The sequence below is a fragment of the Meleagris gallopavo genome, chromosome 12 (genome assembly GCF_000146605.3).
Source record: "Meleagris gallopavo isolate NT-WF06-2002-E0010 breed Aviagen turkey brand Nicholas breeding stock chromosome 12, Turkey_5.1, whole genome shotgun sequence".
Lineage (NCBI taxonomy): Eukaryota > Metazoa > Chordata > Aves > Galliformes > Phasianidae > Meleagris > Meleagris gallopavo.
Window position 1 is genome coordinate 3,117,898 of NC_015022.2, and position 20,628 is coordinate 3,138,525.

At 33.8% G+C, this 20,628-nt stretch overlaps 1 protein-coding gene across 1 annotated transcript in view; it reads right to left on the reverse strand.

The window, feature by feature from the left end:
* Positions 1–20,628, reverse strand: part of LOC104912810 (protein unc-13 homolog C) — a 44,055-nt gene that overhangs the window by 10,403 nt on the left and 13,024 nt on the right. Inside the window, exons 2-5 of the mRNA XM_010717364.2 lie at positions 18,740–18,762; positions 18,160–18,224; positions 9,501–9,579; positions 3,391–3,462 (exon numbers count right to left, since the gene is read on the reverse strand). Coding sequence (XP_010715666.1) covers positions 3,391–3,462; positions 9,501–9,579; positions 18,160–18,224; positions 18,740–18,762 — 239 coding nt within the window. The remainder of the gene's footprint in view (positions 1–3,390; positions 3,463–9,500; positions 9,580–18,159; positions 18,225–18,739; positions 18,763–20,628) is intronic.

The window sequence follows — 20,628 nt, forward strand, 5'->3', positions numbered from 1 at the left end:
TTTTGATAATGATTTTCACCAGCCAAACAACCTGTTTTTATTAGTGTCACTAACATTTCCTCTGGAAAAGGTTGAAAAGTAAAAACAAACAAACAGACAAACAAAAAAACCCCAAAAACAAAAAACAAACAGAAAAGCCATAATCAGAAGTATACCTTGCCTGAAGAGAGCTTTCCTCCTTAAAGTTAAACAGTGGATGCTGCTTTATGTGGTTTCATGGACATTATCTGAAGAGTTGTTTTATCCCTGAAAGTATCTTTTTGTTTCTGTATCTTGCTCTACTTTGTTTTGATCGGGCCTTAGGGCACTGAGTTCTGCTGCCTATTTGCAGACTAAGCAGAAAAATATTACTTTTCACCCGCTTTAAATGTTGAAGTCAGTTTTATCTGTACCATTATGTCTACTGTAGAACAAGCACTTCAGTATGTTTAGGATAGCATAATTCTGATTCCTCTTATTCACCTCTTCTCTGAGGTAACCTTTTATATTTTCCTTCCTTAACATTTATGTTTCTAAATTATATTTGTGGTCTGTTTCTCCACTAATGTTTTAGATTAAAGATTTCTTAAGAAATTTCTATTTCTGAATCAATTTTTCATGTGGACTGGCTCAGACTGAGATTAAAGGAGTATAATAGCATAAAGACAAATTCAGTGTATTTTTCCCTTTCAGTTTCTCCTCGATCACAGTACATTACTTTTTCCTGATTGACAGTAAGCAGTGGAGAAATCTTTGCACTGAGCTGTCCCCTGAGATTTTGTTCTTTTTTTCTTTTTTTCTCCTGAACAGTACATCTTAATTCAGAATCTACAAGTGTGGCTGTATTACTCTTTCTGTATTTGCTAACAATTTATACTAGCTCCATTAATTTACACTTTCAGTCCCCTAGCATCTAAATGTGACAGCTTTTGCATGAGGGCTGACATGTATGTGAGTAGTTGAACCTGAACTTATTACAAAAAGCTAGTAATATTTGTGAATGATATTTGCTTGCTTTGTAGACATTATTTAGTAAAATATATGAAATATCTTAGGGTCTTTCCACTGAACTCAGGTATTTTTGTGTCAGCTACAACGTGGCTGGAAAAAGTTTTCTTCTGAGCTGATTCCTTGACATAAATCTATTCTCTACAATTTTCCCTCTGCTTCACACTGCTTAAGATCCCATAGTTGTTTGTTCTACCAACCTTTCTTGCTATTTTGAGATCACAGAACAAAATAAATAATGTTTCTACTGAAAAATCATTTCAAACAACAGCTGCTTCCTCTCTCATCAATCGACCCCTGAGCATCAGCAAATTAAATGATGACCATATAAGCATAAAAGTTTCACAACAAATCAGGGAAGACTGATGGATGTGCTTGCCCTTGCACTATGTGTTTCAGTCTGCTTTTTCATTCTCCTATGGACATTAACAGCAATAAAAGAAAAATTAAGCACTTCATTTTTTTTCAGTGCTGAGTATGTTCTAGAAGATTCTATATGCACAGGGATTCTGAGGAACACAAAAGAAGCCTTTGTTCCTTCAAATTAGTAACTTCTCTTCTTAAGCATGATGGGCTCAGTCATATAAATTTGCTAGCATCACAATCAAAAAATTCCCAAAATAAATATAATCTGTCTTGTTTTTGTTCTAAATAATTCTCTTCTGCAAAATCTAAGTAAAGTAAAAATTGGATAACAACAACACTCAGGTTTTACTAGCTATGAGAATGATTTTTTTTCAAAAGGTTATCCTGGTAAGCTCTTATATGAAATATAATCTTTGTCTAGGGTAACATTTGTTATTGAAAAGAATTACATTAACAAAAGTCAAAGAATGTCTCAGTCATCCATAAGGACTTAAAAAAGCCTGCACAGAGACATTGTAGAGTCATCTCAGTCTTATTGATGGTGTGATCTCTTTAGATGTTAATAGCAGGCAGGTAAAAAGGATGGTGAAACTGGACACCCTAAAATTAAGAATTTCACCAAATAACTATTTTGTGAAACAAAGGTTTTTTGCACATTTTTGACTGTCACGGATGCATGTCAGCAGAAGCAAGCCTTGGAAGTAATTCAGCCGCAACTATGGGGCAGATTGCAGTATAGGGTTTACAGTAACATTCAAAAACAAGTCTGGGTCAAAGAGCTGAGGTTGTAAAAACAATAGACTGTTGTCCCACACTTCTTAGCAGAAGGTGACATAGAAAGCCCCATGTTTCATTCTCAATGTAAGGTTTTCATTTCAGAAGTTTTTCTACTCTGTTTTTCCCCCCATTTTTTAATACTTTCATGCTTTCTGCTAGCTCTGTGGCAATGAAAAAGTAACATGTTATTTAAGGATAGCTTTATTTTTCTGTTTTACACCTACAAATTTCTATGTTAAGAGAAACAGTGAATAACTGTTACAGGTATATTTTCACTGTATCATTCAGAATTGCATAGGTCTTCTCTTAGCCTTCTCCTCTCCATGTAGAACAGACCTCATTTGTTTGTTCTTTTCTAGCATGTGATTACATCTGCATTTTTTATGTCTTGATTATACTTTTTGTGATTCTTAGCATTGTGTTTTGAGCTATGCAATGGGCCTGTGCAGCAGCATAATGAATCCCAGGATATTCCTGTTCATTTCTATCAATTCTTAACATTCTATTTGTCTTTTTGACTTGCCTTTGGTACTAAATTATCTTTTCAGACAAGTATCTCTAACCACAACAAGATATATTTTTTTTATGGCGCTGATAGTAGTAATAGACAAACTGCATGATTACAGCTAATTACATTTCTTTCCTCATGTGTTACTTTTCAAGTAGAGACAACAAATTCTATAGCCTCACTATTTAACGTTCTGAATTTTCCATGCAATTCTTTGCATTTAGTTTCAGTTTTGAGGATCAGAATTTCTAAATGCGAAGCACTCTGAACAGCAGTTAGAGAGGGAAATGCAAATAGCACAGCACATGGGTGCACTTGCAGAAGACAATGACAATCAGGTTCTGTCACAGTGGAGCAGATAGTAAATAGAAAAGTTCAGTTGAAAAGAACCTTCAAAGTCCAACCTTCCCAACCTCTTTAGGGCTATCTAAACATTAAAGCATGTTATTGAGATCATAATTTATTCAAATGAATTTTGAACACTGGCAGGCGTGGTCTATCAACCACCTCTCTCAAAATCCTGCTCCATTGTTTGACTACCTTCAAAGTAAGCAACTTCTTCCTAATGGTCAATCTGAAACTCTGTTGGTGCAGCTTTGTGCCATTAAGGTCCCCAAAAGCTCATGCACAGTTAAGGAAATGCACATGCATGCAGTTTTACCCTGTTTAAGAATTAAATAATTTCTAAGAAGCTCTGAACAGAAACACCTCCATTATTTGAATGAATTAAACCTGCCACTGAAAGCACTTACCATTTCCTCATTGTTTATTGATGTCCGGATGAGCATGGCCATAGAAATACCAGATTTTCGAGCTGCAAGTGTCTGTATAAAGCAAATGAAAAACAGTTAAAAATTATACTACAACATAAACTTTGGAATCTAATGAAAGGCAAGCAGATTAGATTATGCTAAACTAATCATACTTAAGCATAACTGCAGGAGTTACATAAACTTTTAGTTAATGTTTGTAGTGCACAACTGAGTTTTCAGTACACAGTGGAAGCGTGCTTTCCATCATCATCACTGTTTCTTTCAGCGGTGCCTAGCTGAGCTGCCATTTCTAATATAAAACCTGTTATGCAGGGTTTATGACTCAGTTGTTTTGTTTTTTTTTTTAAGTTTTTTTTAAGTTTTTTTTTTATTATTTTTTTTCCTAAATCACAGACTCACTGCTTTTCTGCTTTACCAGTCAAGTCAATGTGGTAAAAAGATAGGCACCCTGCCCTAATTTGGAAACTGTCTGTGCTTGCAACAACATGGGAGATCATTTTGCAAGTCTTACACTTCAGGTTGTCAGTCCAGATAATATCTTGTAATTCAGCACTTTTTTTTTAACAGCATATATACGTATAAATTTCTACCTTCCTTAAATAAAAAAGTCTTAATGAAACCTAAAACTTTTTCCTCAAAGGCACTTAATATTCATTCAGTGCTACGAGTAGGTATCTGAAGAAATAATCTGGTTATTCTAGGAAGAAAAAAGGCTTAGTCTCTATTCTCTCGATCACAAGACAAGTATATTAATATCTGCCAGTTCATTTCTGGTACAAAGATTATAACCTTGTTGTCCTATTATGGTTAATATGGCATGCGAAGAACCCCTTTTTTTCTGCTAAACTGTTAATGGGTTATCTAAACCTATGACATTAAATTGCTATCAGTTTACCCGGACCATTCTTAAGGACTAAAGAATTCTACTTCTATCTCCATGTCCATCTCTTGATTTTATTTCTGCAAATATGGCAAATCTCATCAGTTTGGGCCAGCAAGATCAAAAAATTACAGAAGAGAAAACCCACACCTTGCTTTTTCAAACTTTCTGTGACAATACCAAACTCTACAGTACCAAGATATCAAAGTGATAAATGGCAAGCAAAACAGGATCATCAAGAGGAAAAGAAAATTTTCATAATGACTAGAAGTTTGGGTTAAAAATAATGACTAATATTAAAAAAAACCATCTCCCCAACCCTCTTGAAGCATATGTTTCTTCTCAAAATCTTGGAAAGTAGCCATTTACATTTACTTCCCTGAGGTATATTGCTTCTATGGTTTTTATCTCTAATATTCATATCCCTTACACTCAGAAAGTGTTTTAGTTCTAATTACACAGTGATAGCCATTCTAGGCTATAGGACAATGTGGACTAGATATCAGGGCAGGAATACAAGAGACATAAGAACATTAATCTTGAATATAGCGTAGTGAATGATGTGTTCTCAGCAATCTGTCTGTTAATGTATGTGAGCCAGCAACACAGCAACAGTTACACGCTATTTTCCTGTAAGAAAAAAATCAAATTAGGGAAGTAATTTTGATCCTTTCACATGTCTGCGAGGTCTCAGTCTCCAAGAGCTGTGCCTGGAATCACGTAACTCTTTAATCAGAAACCTGCCTAAAATCACATATAGTTATTTTGGTGTCCTATAGTGTTCTATACACGAACAGATAACTAGGTTGTTCTTAAGTTTGCAATGCTGGGGCATAAAAGAAGATAGGGGATTTGTGAGAAAGCAGAAAAGTTAATAGCCATTATGGATTAAAACGGAATTGTCTCTATTTATGCATCTCTGTCAGAATTAAATACATCTTTAAGAGAAAGCACACAAAATGTTTCTGTTCTCAAATGCTTTAGATGGTGATAAATCAACAGCTAAAAGTACAAAACTGAGATAGCTAGATGACTTTTCTTAAGGATGGGATGAAAGAAGAAGAGACTATTTTCCAAAGAGGGATGGAAAGATGCAGCCAGATTAATTTATGGGAAATAAGGTGACAGATACTGAGTGTACCAAAATATATATTTCACCATATTCCCTCCCCCAAATACAAGCAAGGATTAAAAGTTCCTGTACCTACTCATTTCAAACTTCCAGGGAAGAGGTCCAAATTGCCAGAATATCAGAAGAACAGGGTGAGAAACACTACTCTCCTTTAAAAGGAGATAACACTGGTCCAGCAGTTTACAGTTGCTAACCCCATCAAATTGGTTCAGATACCATGTCTCATGTCTATCATTATATGATAATTTGAGTTTAACAGAGTAAAAACTGTCTATGTAGGTACTATTTCATCATGAGAATATTGCCAGAAATATATAAAGGAAAAAAACCCATGATCAAATAACCCAAAACAATCAGGTGGTTATAAAAGAGAACATAATCTATTTAATTTTCACGTTCTTACAAATCCCTGCTACAGAATTCAAAATAGCTTACGCTCCCCTTTGTGCTCACGAATTTTACGCCTCCTAAAAACTTGTAACTACACTATCTTATGTATTACCTCTAAATTTGCCTTAGCAGATTAAATAAATAAATTAATATAACTAGAAATCATTCTACAAAATTCATTGAAAATTGTAACTATTACCACAAGAGGATTAGACTAAAGCTACAATTAAGTGTTAAATGAAAATTGTGTGGGTGAAAAAAGAGCCACCTGTCTCAACTAAATAGATGAAAGCTGTGTTTTGAGAAGCTAAACTAACAGGGAGGAAGAAGAAGGCAAGCTAATATTCTTCAGCTATTCACAAATGTAGGTTGTGCCATGCAAAACTCATTCCTCTGTTTTTTGAAATTGATTTTAATTTTGCTGCTTGTCTTTTCCTTCATGAGCTTTTTCTTCAACAGAATCTATAGATCATTTGCACCAAGAATCAACATACTTACAACAAAATATTTGATAATGAAAGCACAAATACTGCTTTTCTTTTTATTTTTTTTTAATGTAATGCAAAAGCTATCCAGTGGAGGAGAGTGTCAGAAAACTCCATTTTCAACATTTAAAAGCTGCACTATTTCATAACTGTTTCTGTTTAGCAAGTAGAGGAAGTTCATTTCCCTAAAGATCTAGATTCCATTATTTGGAAAGGCAGACACAGTGCTGGTGCGTGTGTGGTTTTTTTGGGGGAAAAAAGGTACTGTTCAAAACTACTTACCCCCCTTACATTGACAGAAGCAAAGACTAAACACAGTGAGACAGATGAACAGGGCTAGCTAACCTTGTCCACAACTGGCCAGAAGACCACACCTACATGGTTATAATTAACAATGAACTTTTAATCTCTGCTAGCAAGGCTGCTGCTGTTATGATTTTTAAAAAATGTTTTCAAATCATTATAAGGCACAAAAGAACATCATGGAACATGTAAATCAACAATATTAAGGAACTGTCACAAAATTATTTTATGAATATTTAAGAAATACAGAAAATTGTAGGCAAACAGTTATAACTTAGTAAAACATAACCCAGCAATACCAGGAATTTAGGCAGTCATAAGTCTAAGTGCGAGTCATTTTCCATTCTGCAGTATCTCATTTGGAACTGCTTCTTCAATAGAATGTTAGGTCTTTATCTTTCTTAGTGTTCATTTTAAATGAAAATTGGATTTATCAAAATGTGAAGTTATGGGAACAAAAGGAGCTAAAGATATTGTCTTAAGAAATTGTACATTATTTTGAAAACGCAGATAACATGCTGAGAACGTGGAAACTATGCAGAGGAACAGGAAGTGTAAAGGGAATAGGAGAAAAAGGAGGGACCTTTACATATACGAAAGTCAATGGAAAAAAAATATTTCCATATGCCATTAATTAGTTGTCAGACTAAATTAAGCCATAATACCTAAGAGTCTATCTCTGGTGGGAAATATATATTTTACAAGAGAGAAAAATAATCCAATTGATTGAAACAAGAGTATTACAAGTTAGGGAACATTTCTAACCTCCAGCTATTCAATAAGGTCCTTCAGTTCCAGGGGGACATGACTGGGTTTCAAACAATCTTCTTACGTTATCAGAAAGGATATTTGGATTACATAGATAAATGTGAACTTTATCTACTAATTTTAGCATATATGATGTGGAGGACAAGACATCTACATAAGCCATAATTTCACTTGGGATTAAATGCTTGGTCATAAAATAGGTCCTCTATTTTGCAATAAATGGCCAGCATAAAGAAGGACATGCATGAAATTCCTGAGACCTATTATGAATATGTTAGAGTATTTATCAGTATAAAAGCACTTACCATAGCCTGAAAAATCCAGACATGATAGGAAAGAAATTAGAGAACATTAATAACTTGTCTGATTTATTATAAAGTATCAAATGATATCTACTCCATTCACTGTCAGAAGAGACTAGCACTCATTTCAAGCAGTATTATTTTTATGTCTCTGAAATAGTCATATAAATAAACATTAAAAAGATCATTTACAGTGTATCAGATCCTAGAAAGACTCAAGAATTAATTTACTAAATTAAATGAGTTATTTTCAAATAAAACTAATGAAACCTCAAAGCTGAAAAGGAGTTTGCTTGTAATGCATGTATTTTCAAATATAAACAATATCTCAATATTTCACCCTCGATCTGAAATAAGTTTCTTATAACTTGGTAAACTTATTTTAGATTTACAGCAGCAAAACTGAGATATACTATAAGTTGCTGTTTTAGAATAACATACAGCTAGATAACACATTGTTAAGAGGCAATTATATGTTCATAAATATTGAATTCCAGAAAATGTTGCAGTTTTACAGATCTTACTTCCAGTCAGAATTACAAGATGGAATTTCTCCAGGAATAATTATCCTAGAATGACTGAACACCAAAACAGTAAACAATACTTGTGATCATATTAGATTAATCAAATGAAAGTTTCATTCCATCTTTACACAATGCCATTTTTTAATTTGATTTTGATGTTTTCGATTATGTTTTTCAAAGACAAGGATATTTAAGATTCTGATACCTTAGCTCATAATGAGAAAAATTTCTGTAAATACTTCCAACAACTAAAAATAAAGCAAAGTGCTTTATTTATTTATAAAGATATTACTTATAAATGCATTCCAATGCAGCTATAGATTACACTTGTGTAACACAACTTGCAGTAGAGTAGCCACTGTAAAAAAGATGGTTTCAATGACTACAGGCTCTACTATGCCACTAATTTCAACTTCTGATTGATTTCAGAAAGAATTCTAGTCTAAGATTGTTGCTATGCTTTCTTGTTGTGATGCAGATTGTATCATAATCTCACAGCAGATTAACTGAGAGACTGAGAAGAAACTAAGTGATAACCTGGGAAAGGATGAAGACAAACATTTATAATTTACTTTAGCTGACTCTCCTTCATTTCTCTACCACGACAAACTGGTTTGAGAGCTGGCTGCTGCCAGAAACTAAATATTTATTTTATGGAATTACGAATTCTGTACTTCAGAAAATCAAAAAGAGAAATGTGAATGGCACTTAAAGTTCTTCAGCTCAGAGAGATATTCCTAAATTTTGTTTATACTATAAGTGAAAATAAATCTTAAAGTAACTTCAATTCCTTTCTCCTTTCTGAAATGCATTTGCCTAGATCATTACTGCCTACAGTGACTGCTAAAATAACATATCCCATCTTGCGCTGGAAACACGTCTTTAAAACATTCATATTGAAGTCAGTTTTACTTTTTAAGAAGAATATTTTTCCTCTTTCAGTATCACAATAAATCAATCAGTCAATAGCTCAAGCACTCAAGAACAGCTTCTTCACTTAAGCTAGTTCAACATTAAAATTAGTTATTATTTCAAAACATGCACGTTGCCTGACTCCACAATTACTTGAATATTCAGTGAGATACTCAGACTACAGTCTAACAACTACAGAATACAGTACTCAGACTACAGTATAACAACTGTAACATTGACTTTTCCTACTCTCAATCCATTCTCTCAAGATAGTTCTTCCCAAAAAAACAATCAATTGTAGACAGACATGAACCATGCACAACAGTAATTAAAAGTAAGACCCAGACAAGAGAAAAAAGAATGGACACTTTCATGTTATCGGAAGTCACTTACCACATCTCGAACAATGGGGAAAGATTTCTTTCTGCGAAGGTCTGGCATACTATCAATTCCATATAGTCCACGGCCAGATCTGTAGGAGATGAAAATGTAAACAAAATAAAAATCTAGAGCTTAAATGGTTACATTCCTAAGTTGTGCATACAGTATCGGTGTGCATAGTTAAAATTAGATTACTTCCTATAGCTGGAAACTGGTAATTCTTATGAACGTTAATGTTTAGCAAGCAGTCTTTACAAAAGAGAGATCAATAATTTCCCCAACACTAACAAATAGTTGACAAAATTGTCAGCCACTCACCTTGTTGAGAACCCTATAACCAGAAGAGAATTCAGAATGTTCTTTTAGAAGAGTTCTGCTCTAAATTGTTGTTAGTATTTGTAATAGTTCATCACAGGAACTTAAGTTTTTGTTTTAAAGTAGCCTAGTGATTAGAAAATATATCTATTTGCCTTATAAGGGAACAAAGGCTGAAGTTGTACCGTTTCAGTCATATTTTGGTGTTAGAAGGTCACAATATTGGTCACTAGTGCAGTAAGGAATGGATGATTACCAGCTGCCTTCCTACCAAATGCCTTGCAGTGGATTAATAACTTCTATCTGAGCTATTGCTTCACAGTCTTTAGTATGGAATCATTTCCCCTCTCTTATGTATTGTTCAAAACACAGCAATGCATTCAGGTCACACACAAATAATCATCAGTTAAGCTATCTTTCTATGCAATCAATTGGCTTCACTTCAAATCCACCAGACACAGGACAACAAAAAAACTGATTATTCTAGTCTTACCAACCCAAGGCTCTCCTACTTGGAAATAATATTTTTTCTTTATTACTATTATTATTTGAATTAAACTAAATTGGAAGCTGGAGAATTCTGAAGTTCAAAATGCCACCCGAGAGACAAGAGGATGAAGAATAGAGAAAAGCATAAAAACATTCTTAACTGAGGGAGAGTTCAGTTCTGGAGGAAGATTTTGGGAAGAACTAGGTCTGCCTTATTCTTGGTGTCACATGACATTTTCAAATAAATTAGATCATGCCTATCTGTACTTAGGTTATGAAGAAAAAATTTCCCCAGAGATACAAGCTTTCAATAAGATTGTGATAGAGGTTAAAGTAAGTCACGTGAATGACTTTAAAACATTAGAATAAATCCTTTTCACTTAGTCACAGCAGCAACAACAATATCCCATTTAAGTCTGATGCTGCCAGCTTTCATCAGGTCCACGCTGTTCATTCAAGTGAAATTATTCTTTCTTCTTTATTGCCGATAAACACGGGACTGGAAAGCTATAATCAAAGCACCTAAAATGAATTCTGATGAAAACAACAATATCTTCCAATAAAATCTGATTTTTTCTCTGAGACTGGCAATTTTGTACAGATACACATCCTGGTAGTGAAACACGTAATACCTTCTGTTGCGTAACTGGTAAGTGGTCTGTCTGGTAAGAAGATGACAGATGATATGTATGTATATTTATGTAAACAGATATCATTTTTTTGTCAATGAGAATTTGCTCAAATGTATTTTCCTTTCAGAACACATAAGCAGAGAGATCAGCTACTAGACTATTGGAATCTCTATAATTGGAAACCTGTATCTCTGTATGGTATCCTCTGTAGTATACTTCATATATCTAATTGTCAAGAAGCAGCTTTGGGTGAACTGGGAGGATGGAACCACATCACACATCATCTCGATTTAACATTTTGATTCACCTTATATTTACTAAATAGTTCTCAGAAATAGAAATTCTCAGTTTTTTATTTTAATATCCATAAGCCATACAGAAAATAATACGAAGCAATTCTATTCTAAGTGACATTCATCTGAATATCTTGATTCAGCTGGGATACAGTAATATGTATTATAAAGATCAAACAGTTGGTAAGTGGAAATTCACTGACAGTGAAAATGAATGCAAACTCATTTCCTTGGAAACCAGCATTTGTTAGAACCAGGCATATGCTTAATATTTCATGATTTTAGTGAAGAAATAACAATTTCTAAAGTCATAGGGAGCATAGAAGATTATGGGATTTTAAAGCTATTTACTTTGACCCAAAAGAAGCATTATGTCTGAAATTCCAGAAAAGCAGTCTGTAATTCTAATTTTCATCTATGACCCTGGAATTGAGTAAAAAAAAATAATAAATAGTAACACTGAGAACATACAGGAACATGCAAGGTATTGTCTGCTTGTGCAAAGATGTATATCACCTTGAGGGAACAAAATACCCATCTTTAAGTAAATGCTCACTAGCCAGTAAAAATTATGCATAAAGTGCAAGGGCAATGTTTAAAACAAAGAGTAACAGGCTATTAAAAACTAGAAAAAAGAAGATCTATTGTTAAAAATATGACATACAGTGCCTGTACAATACCAAACGTGTTTTAATTATTTTTTAATAAATATGTCACTAAGCAGAAGATGTTCAAGGGTTGCTCTGAAAGTAATGTCTCTTATTTTGTTACGTTGACTCATGACATCAGAGGCAGATGGTGGTGGTACGGCAGTAGAGGTTGAACCTTCCCACCCTTTGTTGCTGTGAGGCAGATGACAGCCGAGGAACAGTCTGACAGAGCGGTGTGTTACATGGAAGTGCAGAGGAAGCAAAGGAGTGGAAATGAATTCCTTCATGCGGAAAAAATTGGGACTCACTGACATTCATTTACACTTGCTGAATGTTTATGGAGATGAAACACTGGATGTGAACATGGCGTGGCAGTGTGTGCTGCATTTCATCAGTGGTGGTAATGTGAAAAACAAGCTATGTTCTTGACAGCCATGCACAGCTGTCATCACACCATGAAATGAAGAGCACCCTAATCACTCGTCTGTGCAAATGAGCTAGCGGTTGTGACTGGTAAAAGAATAGTGTTTTGTAGGTAAGAATTTGCTCTATCAAACAGTGTTATTATTTTCTTTGTATCTGTTGTAGTTTCCATGGAAATAAATAGGAGGCATTACTTTCAGTGTGACCTACATAGATAATGTGTCAGACAGGTGCTAAGTCCGCATGGAAGATAAGCAGAATTCTTACCTATGCATCTGCAGAACCAATAGAGAGAATCTCTGTTGATTTTCTTTTTGTTATTATTATTCCTTATGTATTTTAATTATTATTACCTAAAAATTGCATAGTCTTTCAAGAGTTCCTCTAGTTTTCTTACATCTTATTTCTCTCCCTGCAGTATTTTCTGGAGTAATTCTGTATGTATAATCTCTTGATTCTTGCCTACTCTCCTTCATTTTGGTGTACGCTTATATTTCCCTTGCAAATTCTTGTTAAATAAGTACTCACCATTTCTTTATTTTTAAAACAAAACAACAACAACAAAATGCAACAAAACGATAAGCATCTCAAAGTTGTTCTGGTTGCCTTATACTGAAAACGTATATTTATATCACCGAACTCCATTTATATTATTTAGCTACTTCTAAGACATATCGGCCTTAATAAAAAGGCCATCAGAGGTGTAAGAAGGCAATGAAAAACCCACAGACACTGAGGTTGATTTTATTCGAGGCTATAAATCACTTTTACAAAGAATTCTCATTCTCTGTACATTCTTAAGAGCTTCTGAAATGAAATGAGATGGTAAACAGAAACTGCTGCACACATTCCTTGTCCTCTTAAATCGTAGAATCATTAAGGTTGAAAAAGGCCTCTAAGATCATCTAACACAACCACCCACCTACCACCAATAATTGCCCACTACACCGTGTCCCTTGGTACCACCTTTACATGTTATTTGAAACAGTTTCTTGAAACAGTCGAGCTATTGGAAAAAATAATGTTGCTTGTAAAGGAGTTCTAACCTTATTTCCTCCTGTTATGCTTCTAGTCACATAACATGAGCTGATGCTGGCAGATTTTGAGCAATGCAGCCTCAAAGCTGCAGTGGCTAGTAAACATTGTAAACTTTTTTCCTTTCCTCTCTCTGCACAATGGGGAAAGAAAAAAAGCAACACAAAACCCAAAAAACCGCAAACCAATGCAAAACCTAAACCTAAAAGCAAACAAACATACAAACAAAACCCAACCAACTACAATTGTTTCCTAACTTCACACACATCTACATCTGGTGGCATCCAAATTAAAGCTTTGCCAATAAAATGAAGAAAATCTATTTTTACCCCACATGCTGGTTTAGAAAGTCTTTCACAGAACAGATAAGCAAGAAATAAGGAGAATTCAGTAACTCTGAAGAGCACTGAAAATATTTGGAATCTGGGATGTTGAGAGTTCCTAATGGGTGTGATTGACAAACAAAGTACGATTTATCTGAGAGTTAAGATGAAGGGTGAAATGCAAGTAGAGAGCAACAGAGATGATATCTAAGACAGGATAAGAACAAAATCTTGAAAATGAAGAGGAAGACTTTAACAAGATTTGACAGTGGCTAGTAAACAGGCTAAAAGAGACTGGAACCTCAGAGTAATTCTAGACAAATCATTCTTGGCCTGTAAAATTCGAAAAAAAAAATCTTGAAAAGATAAGTAGAAGGAAGTAGTTTTAATGACTTCAAATTATTACTGAAATTCTTCAGATAAACAAGGAGTGCTGATTTTTTCTAAGAGTATAATTCATATCCAGTTCATATCCATTTGAGTAATTTGGACATTTCTTTTTTAAAAATACATTATTCTGGATTGTCATCTTATTCTTCTAATGCACTGTATAAGGTGACAATTTTTTTTTTTTTTTTTTGCACAAAGAATTCCCAAATTTTAGGCATGTCAAAATTCTCAAAGCATCCCGTTTATGTTCCTAGAATTCCTTCTTGTTACAAGTGCAAAAAATAGTAATCCCTTCTGTGTATTAGTTAAGTGGACAAAAACCTTATCCAGCATATAGGAGAGTCTATTTTAGCCTTACAAACATCACAATGTTCCAAGCAGTATCCTAATTCTTATCCTCTAAATCTGGGAGACAATCTGTTTCTCCCATATCTCCTACTGATGCACCTCCACCATTCTGTAAGAAAGGAAAAGGGATTCATGGACCGCTTATGATTTTCTTCTATATTGTCACATTAGAAGTCTTTGCTTTATGAGTTTTGATCTTAGAATTCTTTCCTCTTACGAACATAAAGATCAAGGTAGATCTCCCCCAAATGCACCTTCTAGACACGTCTATAAATCTCAGCAGAAGCATGATACAATTAAAAGAACATCCTCAAGTTGTGAAAATTAAACATACATGAGATTCTTGGGGCTCTATTATTTGTCAGTGCTTTATACACATGATGAGTTTTATTCATTCTCATGCTAGAAAAAGCTACTTTGGACAAGAAATGGCTGTAAATTCACTCCCATCTCTTATTCTAATCAAATTTTGTGTTATAGAGCAAAACCAAGGCCTTTACTGAACTTCCTTTACTGATCACTAAGGACTAGCCTATAGCATAGAAAAAAATGCTTGAAATTCAGTAATGAATAATAGTATTTCCCAGGAGAAAAAATTATGTCTGAATTAAGAATGCTGATGATGTTGCCAAAATAAGAAACAGATGACACAGATTTTGAGGGAACAGTAAGAATGTTAATGTGACAGAATCAAGACTGATGGTTACATAGGACAAGTAGATTTTGTTATGACATGAGTGGTGTAATTCATGCTTAGTCAGTCATAGATTTTCCATAATTCAAATCCACTTCTCCTTAAGTCACTTGCTTTTCTCCCCACTCTGTATTTTTTCTCCCTCTGCTAATCTTTTCATTATGATTTCTCAAATTCAGCTAAGCAAAAATATCTACATCTGATTTCCTTTTTGAGCATCTATACAATGTTGAAAATATTTCCATAAAAGTTAAAAATGGTGAAGGTATTCATTCTTCATTATTTCTAAAAATTATTTCAAACAATCATTCCATTTTCATCTTAAAAATATTAAAGATGTTTTAGTTTAAGAAGAACTTCACCATCTCCTCCAACAGCACTGGCACAGCACTGCACCTACCAGAAGTACATGTATTCTATCAGCAGGTTCTGCAGTTTCTTTGCAACTCTTGTAATTACTTAAATTTGGCAATGTCAGAGAGTTGCATATACATACTTCATATCTGAATACTATTAAAAGACTCAAGAAACTACCCTGAACTTAGGGAAGGGCAATTTTGAAAGGAAAATATCTGCATTTTATGCAACGAATCAGTGACAAGATGAACATAGAATGGAAAGTATAATTAAAAGAGACTCTTCTCCTGAATGAGAAGTTAAATGAAAATAGTATCATCATTGTCAGGGGGCCTGATGAAACAGGGGAAACTGAGGGAGTAGAGGCTCAATCTAAATTTTATGAGAAAAAGATGTAAAGTTTAATCTAAGAACATGATCTAGTATTGAGCTACTGCCAGTCATTTGAAGGCGTCCTATGCTCTGGTTATAGGATGCCTACACAAGAAATTGACACACTTTATCCTCAGAGGATTCATAGTTTGAACTTTTTCACCTACAAATGAAACGGAGTGAATAAAAAAAAACAATTTATGTCTAAAAGGTCCCTGTCAGTGACAGAAGGTCTTCTTACATACAAGATGGATATTTGTTCTTTCATTTGCTTACAAATATGCAACACACTTTAAAATACAGATTCTATACACTCTTGTACATTAGTTTTCTAGCTCCTACAACATAATTACAGTTGCCCGAATAAATTAAGTAACTGGCAATAGAAAATGGAACGCACAGCTAAACTGTATGGTCACAGAGCTTTCTGCAGCCATAAAATCAATGTTTCATTGTCAGTATCTGCACAGACAGAGTCTCCTCATGAAACGCTATTCCTAATCTACACAATAACTAGATGTCAAACCTTTAAACCAACAAAGAACAAGAAAAACTATTTTTGTAGGTTGCATGTGACATGAGAGAATGAGCTAATTCATATTAAGTTAGCTCACGTAGGGAGAAATGTATAAAAAGCAATACAGCGACTAAAAGTGGCTTACAGAAGAAAAACAATGAAAATTCATATGAAACAGAACATTTTCTCATTAAGGTTTTGGTTATATTAAGAAACAACTAACAACTTAAGCAATGGAAGTCCAATCACATGCAGTGATTAAACTGACACATTAAAAAGCACAGAAAAGAAATCCAAGACAGCTAGGGACAGCTTTGTTATTACTATTTGTTCTCTGATTTTTTTGCAGGGAAACAAAACACCATTTCTACTCATTCTTGAACTATAGCATTGGACGTAGCAAACAATTCTGCACTGAACATCATCGATTAAATTATCTAGAAATGACAGTTTCTCAGTTGTGGTCCCTTAATTTGAACTGGTTTTGGTAGTAAACATTCTCTTCCAATTCTCAAAGATATGCTGTGACCTACACACCAAACTTCTCAGAAACAAGTGCTGAAAGTAATGAGCAGCACCTTTTTTTTTTTTTCAGACTAAAACATTTCTGCTAGGCCTGCACACTAATGCTTCGGAGTATGACTTGTCTTAGTTTAACTAAGCCACAGCTTACTGTAGTGAAGATATAAGATTCCTGCTTCTCATTAGTGAGGTATAATACTATTTGTGGTACCTCATATCCTCAGTTACTCCAATGAGGGGCCTACTACAAGTGAAAAAAAAGTGATGTGGGATAGACAAAAAAAAAAAAAGAAAAGAAAAAGATATACCTTCTTCTGTTGACATGAAAAAAGTTGTAACAAATATCACAAGTTGCTTGTGTGATGCTTCAACAAAGAAGCCACTAGATATACAGACATACATAAAACTGAAAGTTTAGCATCACAATTTGCTGTCATAACTGCAATCTCTATTAAAAGCCATGAAACATCCTATGGCAAGAATTAGATGAACACTGACCCAGAGTGAGTTTTCATAAGTACAAAAGTTACCATTACTATACCACTCACCACAGCATCTTGCAAATTATATTAAGCAAATAAATACCATCAATAACTTTTAGGAGAAAAAAGGCCATAGGAATCGAAGTGGAATTACATCAGAGTATATAGATGCTGTTGTATAATTCTGTTGAGTAAGTCTTTAAGATGTTCAAATGAAAAAATAAATTATATAATGTGATATCATCATGTTCTCTTTGTAACATAACCTAACTACAGCAAGCAGCACACCAATAAACATAATATCTCTTTTAAATAGTTAAACAAATCAGATAAATTTTTAGATAAATTTTACCAATAAGTTACCCTCCCCCCTCCCCCCCCCACACACACATTCCCCCCCTCCCCTCCCCAGATTAAATAATAAAAAGATGTGCAAAATATGAAGGAAGTAATCCCTTGGACTGGCTTCAAGATAACTCCTTCTGGAGACAACCAAAGTTTGCAAGTTCATGTCACATTCACTCTCTTTCAGCCACTGAAAGAGCTTTTTCCATTTTTCCATTCAAATTTCAAACATTAGACTATGTTGTTACATTAGAGCCCATTTACTAAAATGGGAACACAAAATTAATCAGCAGCTTTGTAAGCAAAGAGGCAAAAACCTTTGTCCTCAAATAGATCCCTGCAATTGAATTATTTCATTAATTTATTTTGACTTTAGAGAACTTAAAACAGACAAACAATCTTCTTATAAGAACAAACCTTAAAAAATTACAGTAACGTTATGAGACTATTTTGCAGATAGAAATAAAATTCATATGGTACTCACCCACTAAATGCCTGGATTGCATATAGCTTGGAAGTATCCAAGGAACTTCCACTTACTATCCGAGCCTTTAAAGAAAAGCAGAAAATCACAGTTACTCAGTTGCTCTCAGTCTTGGACAAAATTTAACTGTGACAAACATTAACATCTACTGTGAAAATACGTTTAGAAGGGTCAGCTCCAGGCCAAAACTATTTTAACTCTTGCTTTTGAATACATCTTAGTCACACTCAACATTAAATGATATACATTGGGAGAACCTGCAATATTTTCTATCACTTCCCAAATATTCTTGCTCTTCATGTCTTACAGTGTATGCAACATAGATGATAATTAGAGGCAAAAATCTCAGATGTAATGTTTGACAGTAGCAGACCCTTATGTTCACAACTACAATAAGCACAACAGTGATGGATATGCTGCTTATAAAGCAATACACTCAAAAGAAAACAAAAGAGTGAAAAGATGGAAAAAAAACCATGCAAATTTCACAACTAAAATGAAGGAACAAAACAGCTCAGCTAAGTCACAAACACATATCAGCAAAATGCATGATCCCTATCACAAATACATAATTTTAAACCTTTTCATCCACAGAACCGCTATCTGAAAGAGAATTGAGAAGGGAAATATGGGTTAGACAAGACAGTTTCTGAAAAAAGTATCTAATGCTACAAAAAACTGTCATAGTTTTAATCTGCTAGTGCAGAAACAAACTGCATGAACACCTTGTTCAGCTGTTTCAGTGTAGTCCAATCACTCTCGCTACATTGTAAAGAAATTCAAAGATATTTTCTGCAGCTCAGACCTGCTGACACTGTTGGATACTGCAGGACTGTATAAAGAACACATGGTCTATGTAATCTCACCTCTCCACAGAATTTTTAGCTTTTTAAAATATATATATATATTTAGTACCAATAAACAAATACTATGGAAGTGTTAAAAAATGATGCTCTATTATCAAAATTAATTTCTTTCTCCCAAAGGATACACATATACACACACACATTCTCCTGAATTTCACTTTGTTCTACTACAACTACTCGTGTAATGATATAAAAATTACCATGAAAAAAAGCTAAGATTTACCACATAAGAATTACAACGGTGCAAATTTAAGATATGATGTATATCACTATGAATTTTTTAATATAAATTGTGATGCATTCACATTTTTTTTATCTATACTATAAAAAGTACCTATTGACAGGAATGTATGGCCTTACTTTATCTTGTCAATTTTGAAATACAGGAAAATTTAAAATTGTTTTTATATACAGTATTCCATCAATAAATTGTCTCTTCTTTTTAGATAGTTAGTAGTACAGTACATAATCAAAACTTCATTGTTTTGTCACTTTACTGAGCTTTCCATTTTTCTTCCACAAGCAGAGTACAAATTTTCTACAGGCTCCCAAAATAGTTCAGCTATTTTTAGATGTTTGGAGATACCCCAAAATATGTATGTTACATAATGATTATTTTTGTGTTAATTGCGTCACGTTTTATGGTTTAGAACAATTTATCTATAAGAAAACAACACATTCATATATATATATATATTTATAATTATATATATATATAATAAAAAAATATATATATATATATTTAAAAGGTATTGTCAGGTTTGAAAGTGTATACTCCTAAAAGCATTGACAATCCAGCAAAATCAAAGGCTGCTGTTGTGCCATTAGCACTGCCTATGTAGAGCCACTAATTTTAAAGCCTACTTTTATGGTCAAGGCTAGCTTGTACACTAGAATGGGCAGAATAGAAACATTAGTTATTTGAAATGTGTTTTTACCAGTTAGATATATCTGATTTTGTGTTATTAAAAAAAAATTGAGAGATCAGGCTACTACATATTATCACAGTGTGCCAACACCAAACAGGAACCCACGGAAAATTAAAGTATGCAGCAGACCTTCTCCATTGTGAGACCAGCAAATTTACCCTTTTCTTATGCTTGCCTGCAGATATTAGCTTTTCTTTCAATTCTGTTGTGAGCAATCCATTTAGAAAGAGCACATCTAAGAGAATGAACTGCTTATTGTCTTAAAGAAAAACCAGTATGAATTCTACAGAATACTAAATTATAACTATTACTAGCATTAAGATCTTCCGTAATTTAGTAAAAATAGAGTAAGTTCTTCTCTATGTAGTAACAGTATCTTCTTGCCATTAAGTGATTCCTTCTAAATTCATTCTTCTGAATACAAATGGGGACACAGCATCATTTCTTAGCTTTTTTGTTTTGTTTTGTTTTTGTTTTTTTAGAAAAAAATATTTTTTTGAGGGGCATATGTGATTATGGGGACTAAATAAAAGAAGAAATGTATCAAAGCATTGGAACAGCATCTGGACAGGTGAATCAGAGAAAAGGAAGTAATTCTCAAACTCAGAAAAGGCATAGTGCAGAAGGTGAAGAGAAAACTGAGGAAAGTTTTAGAGAGAAGACAGGAAGTTCTA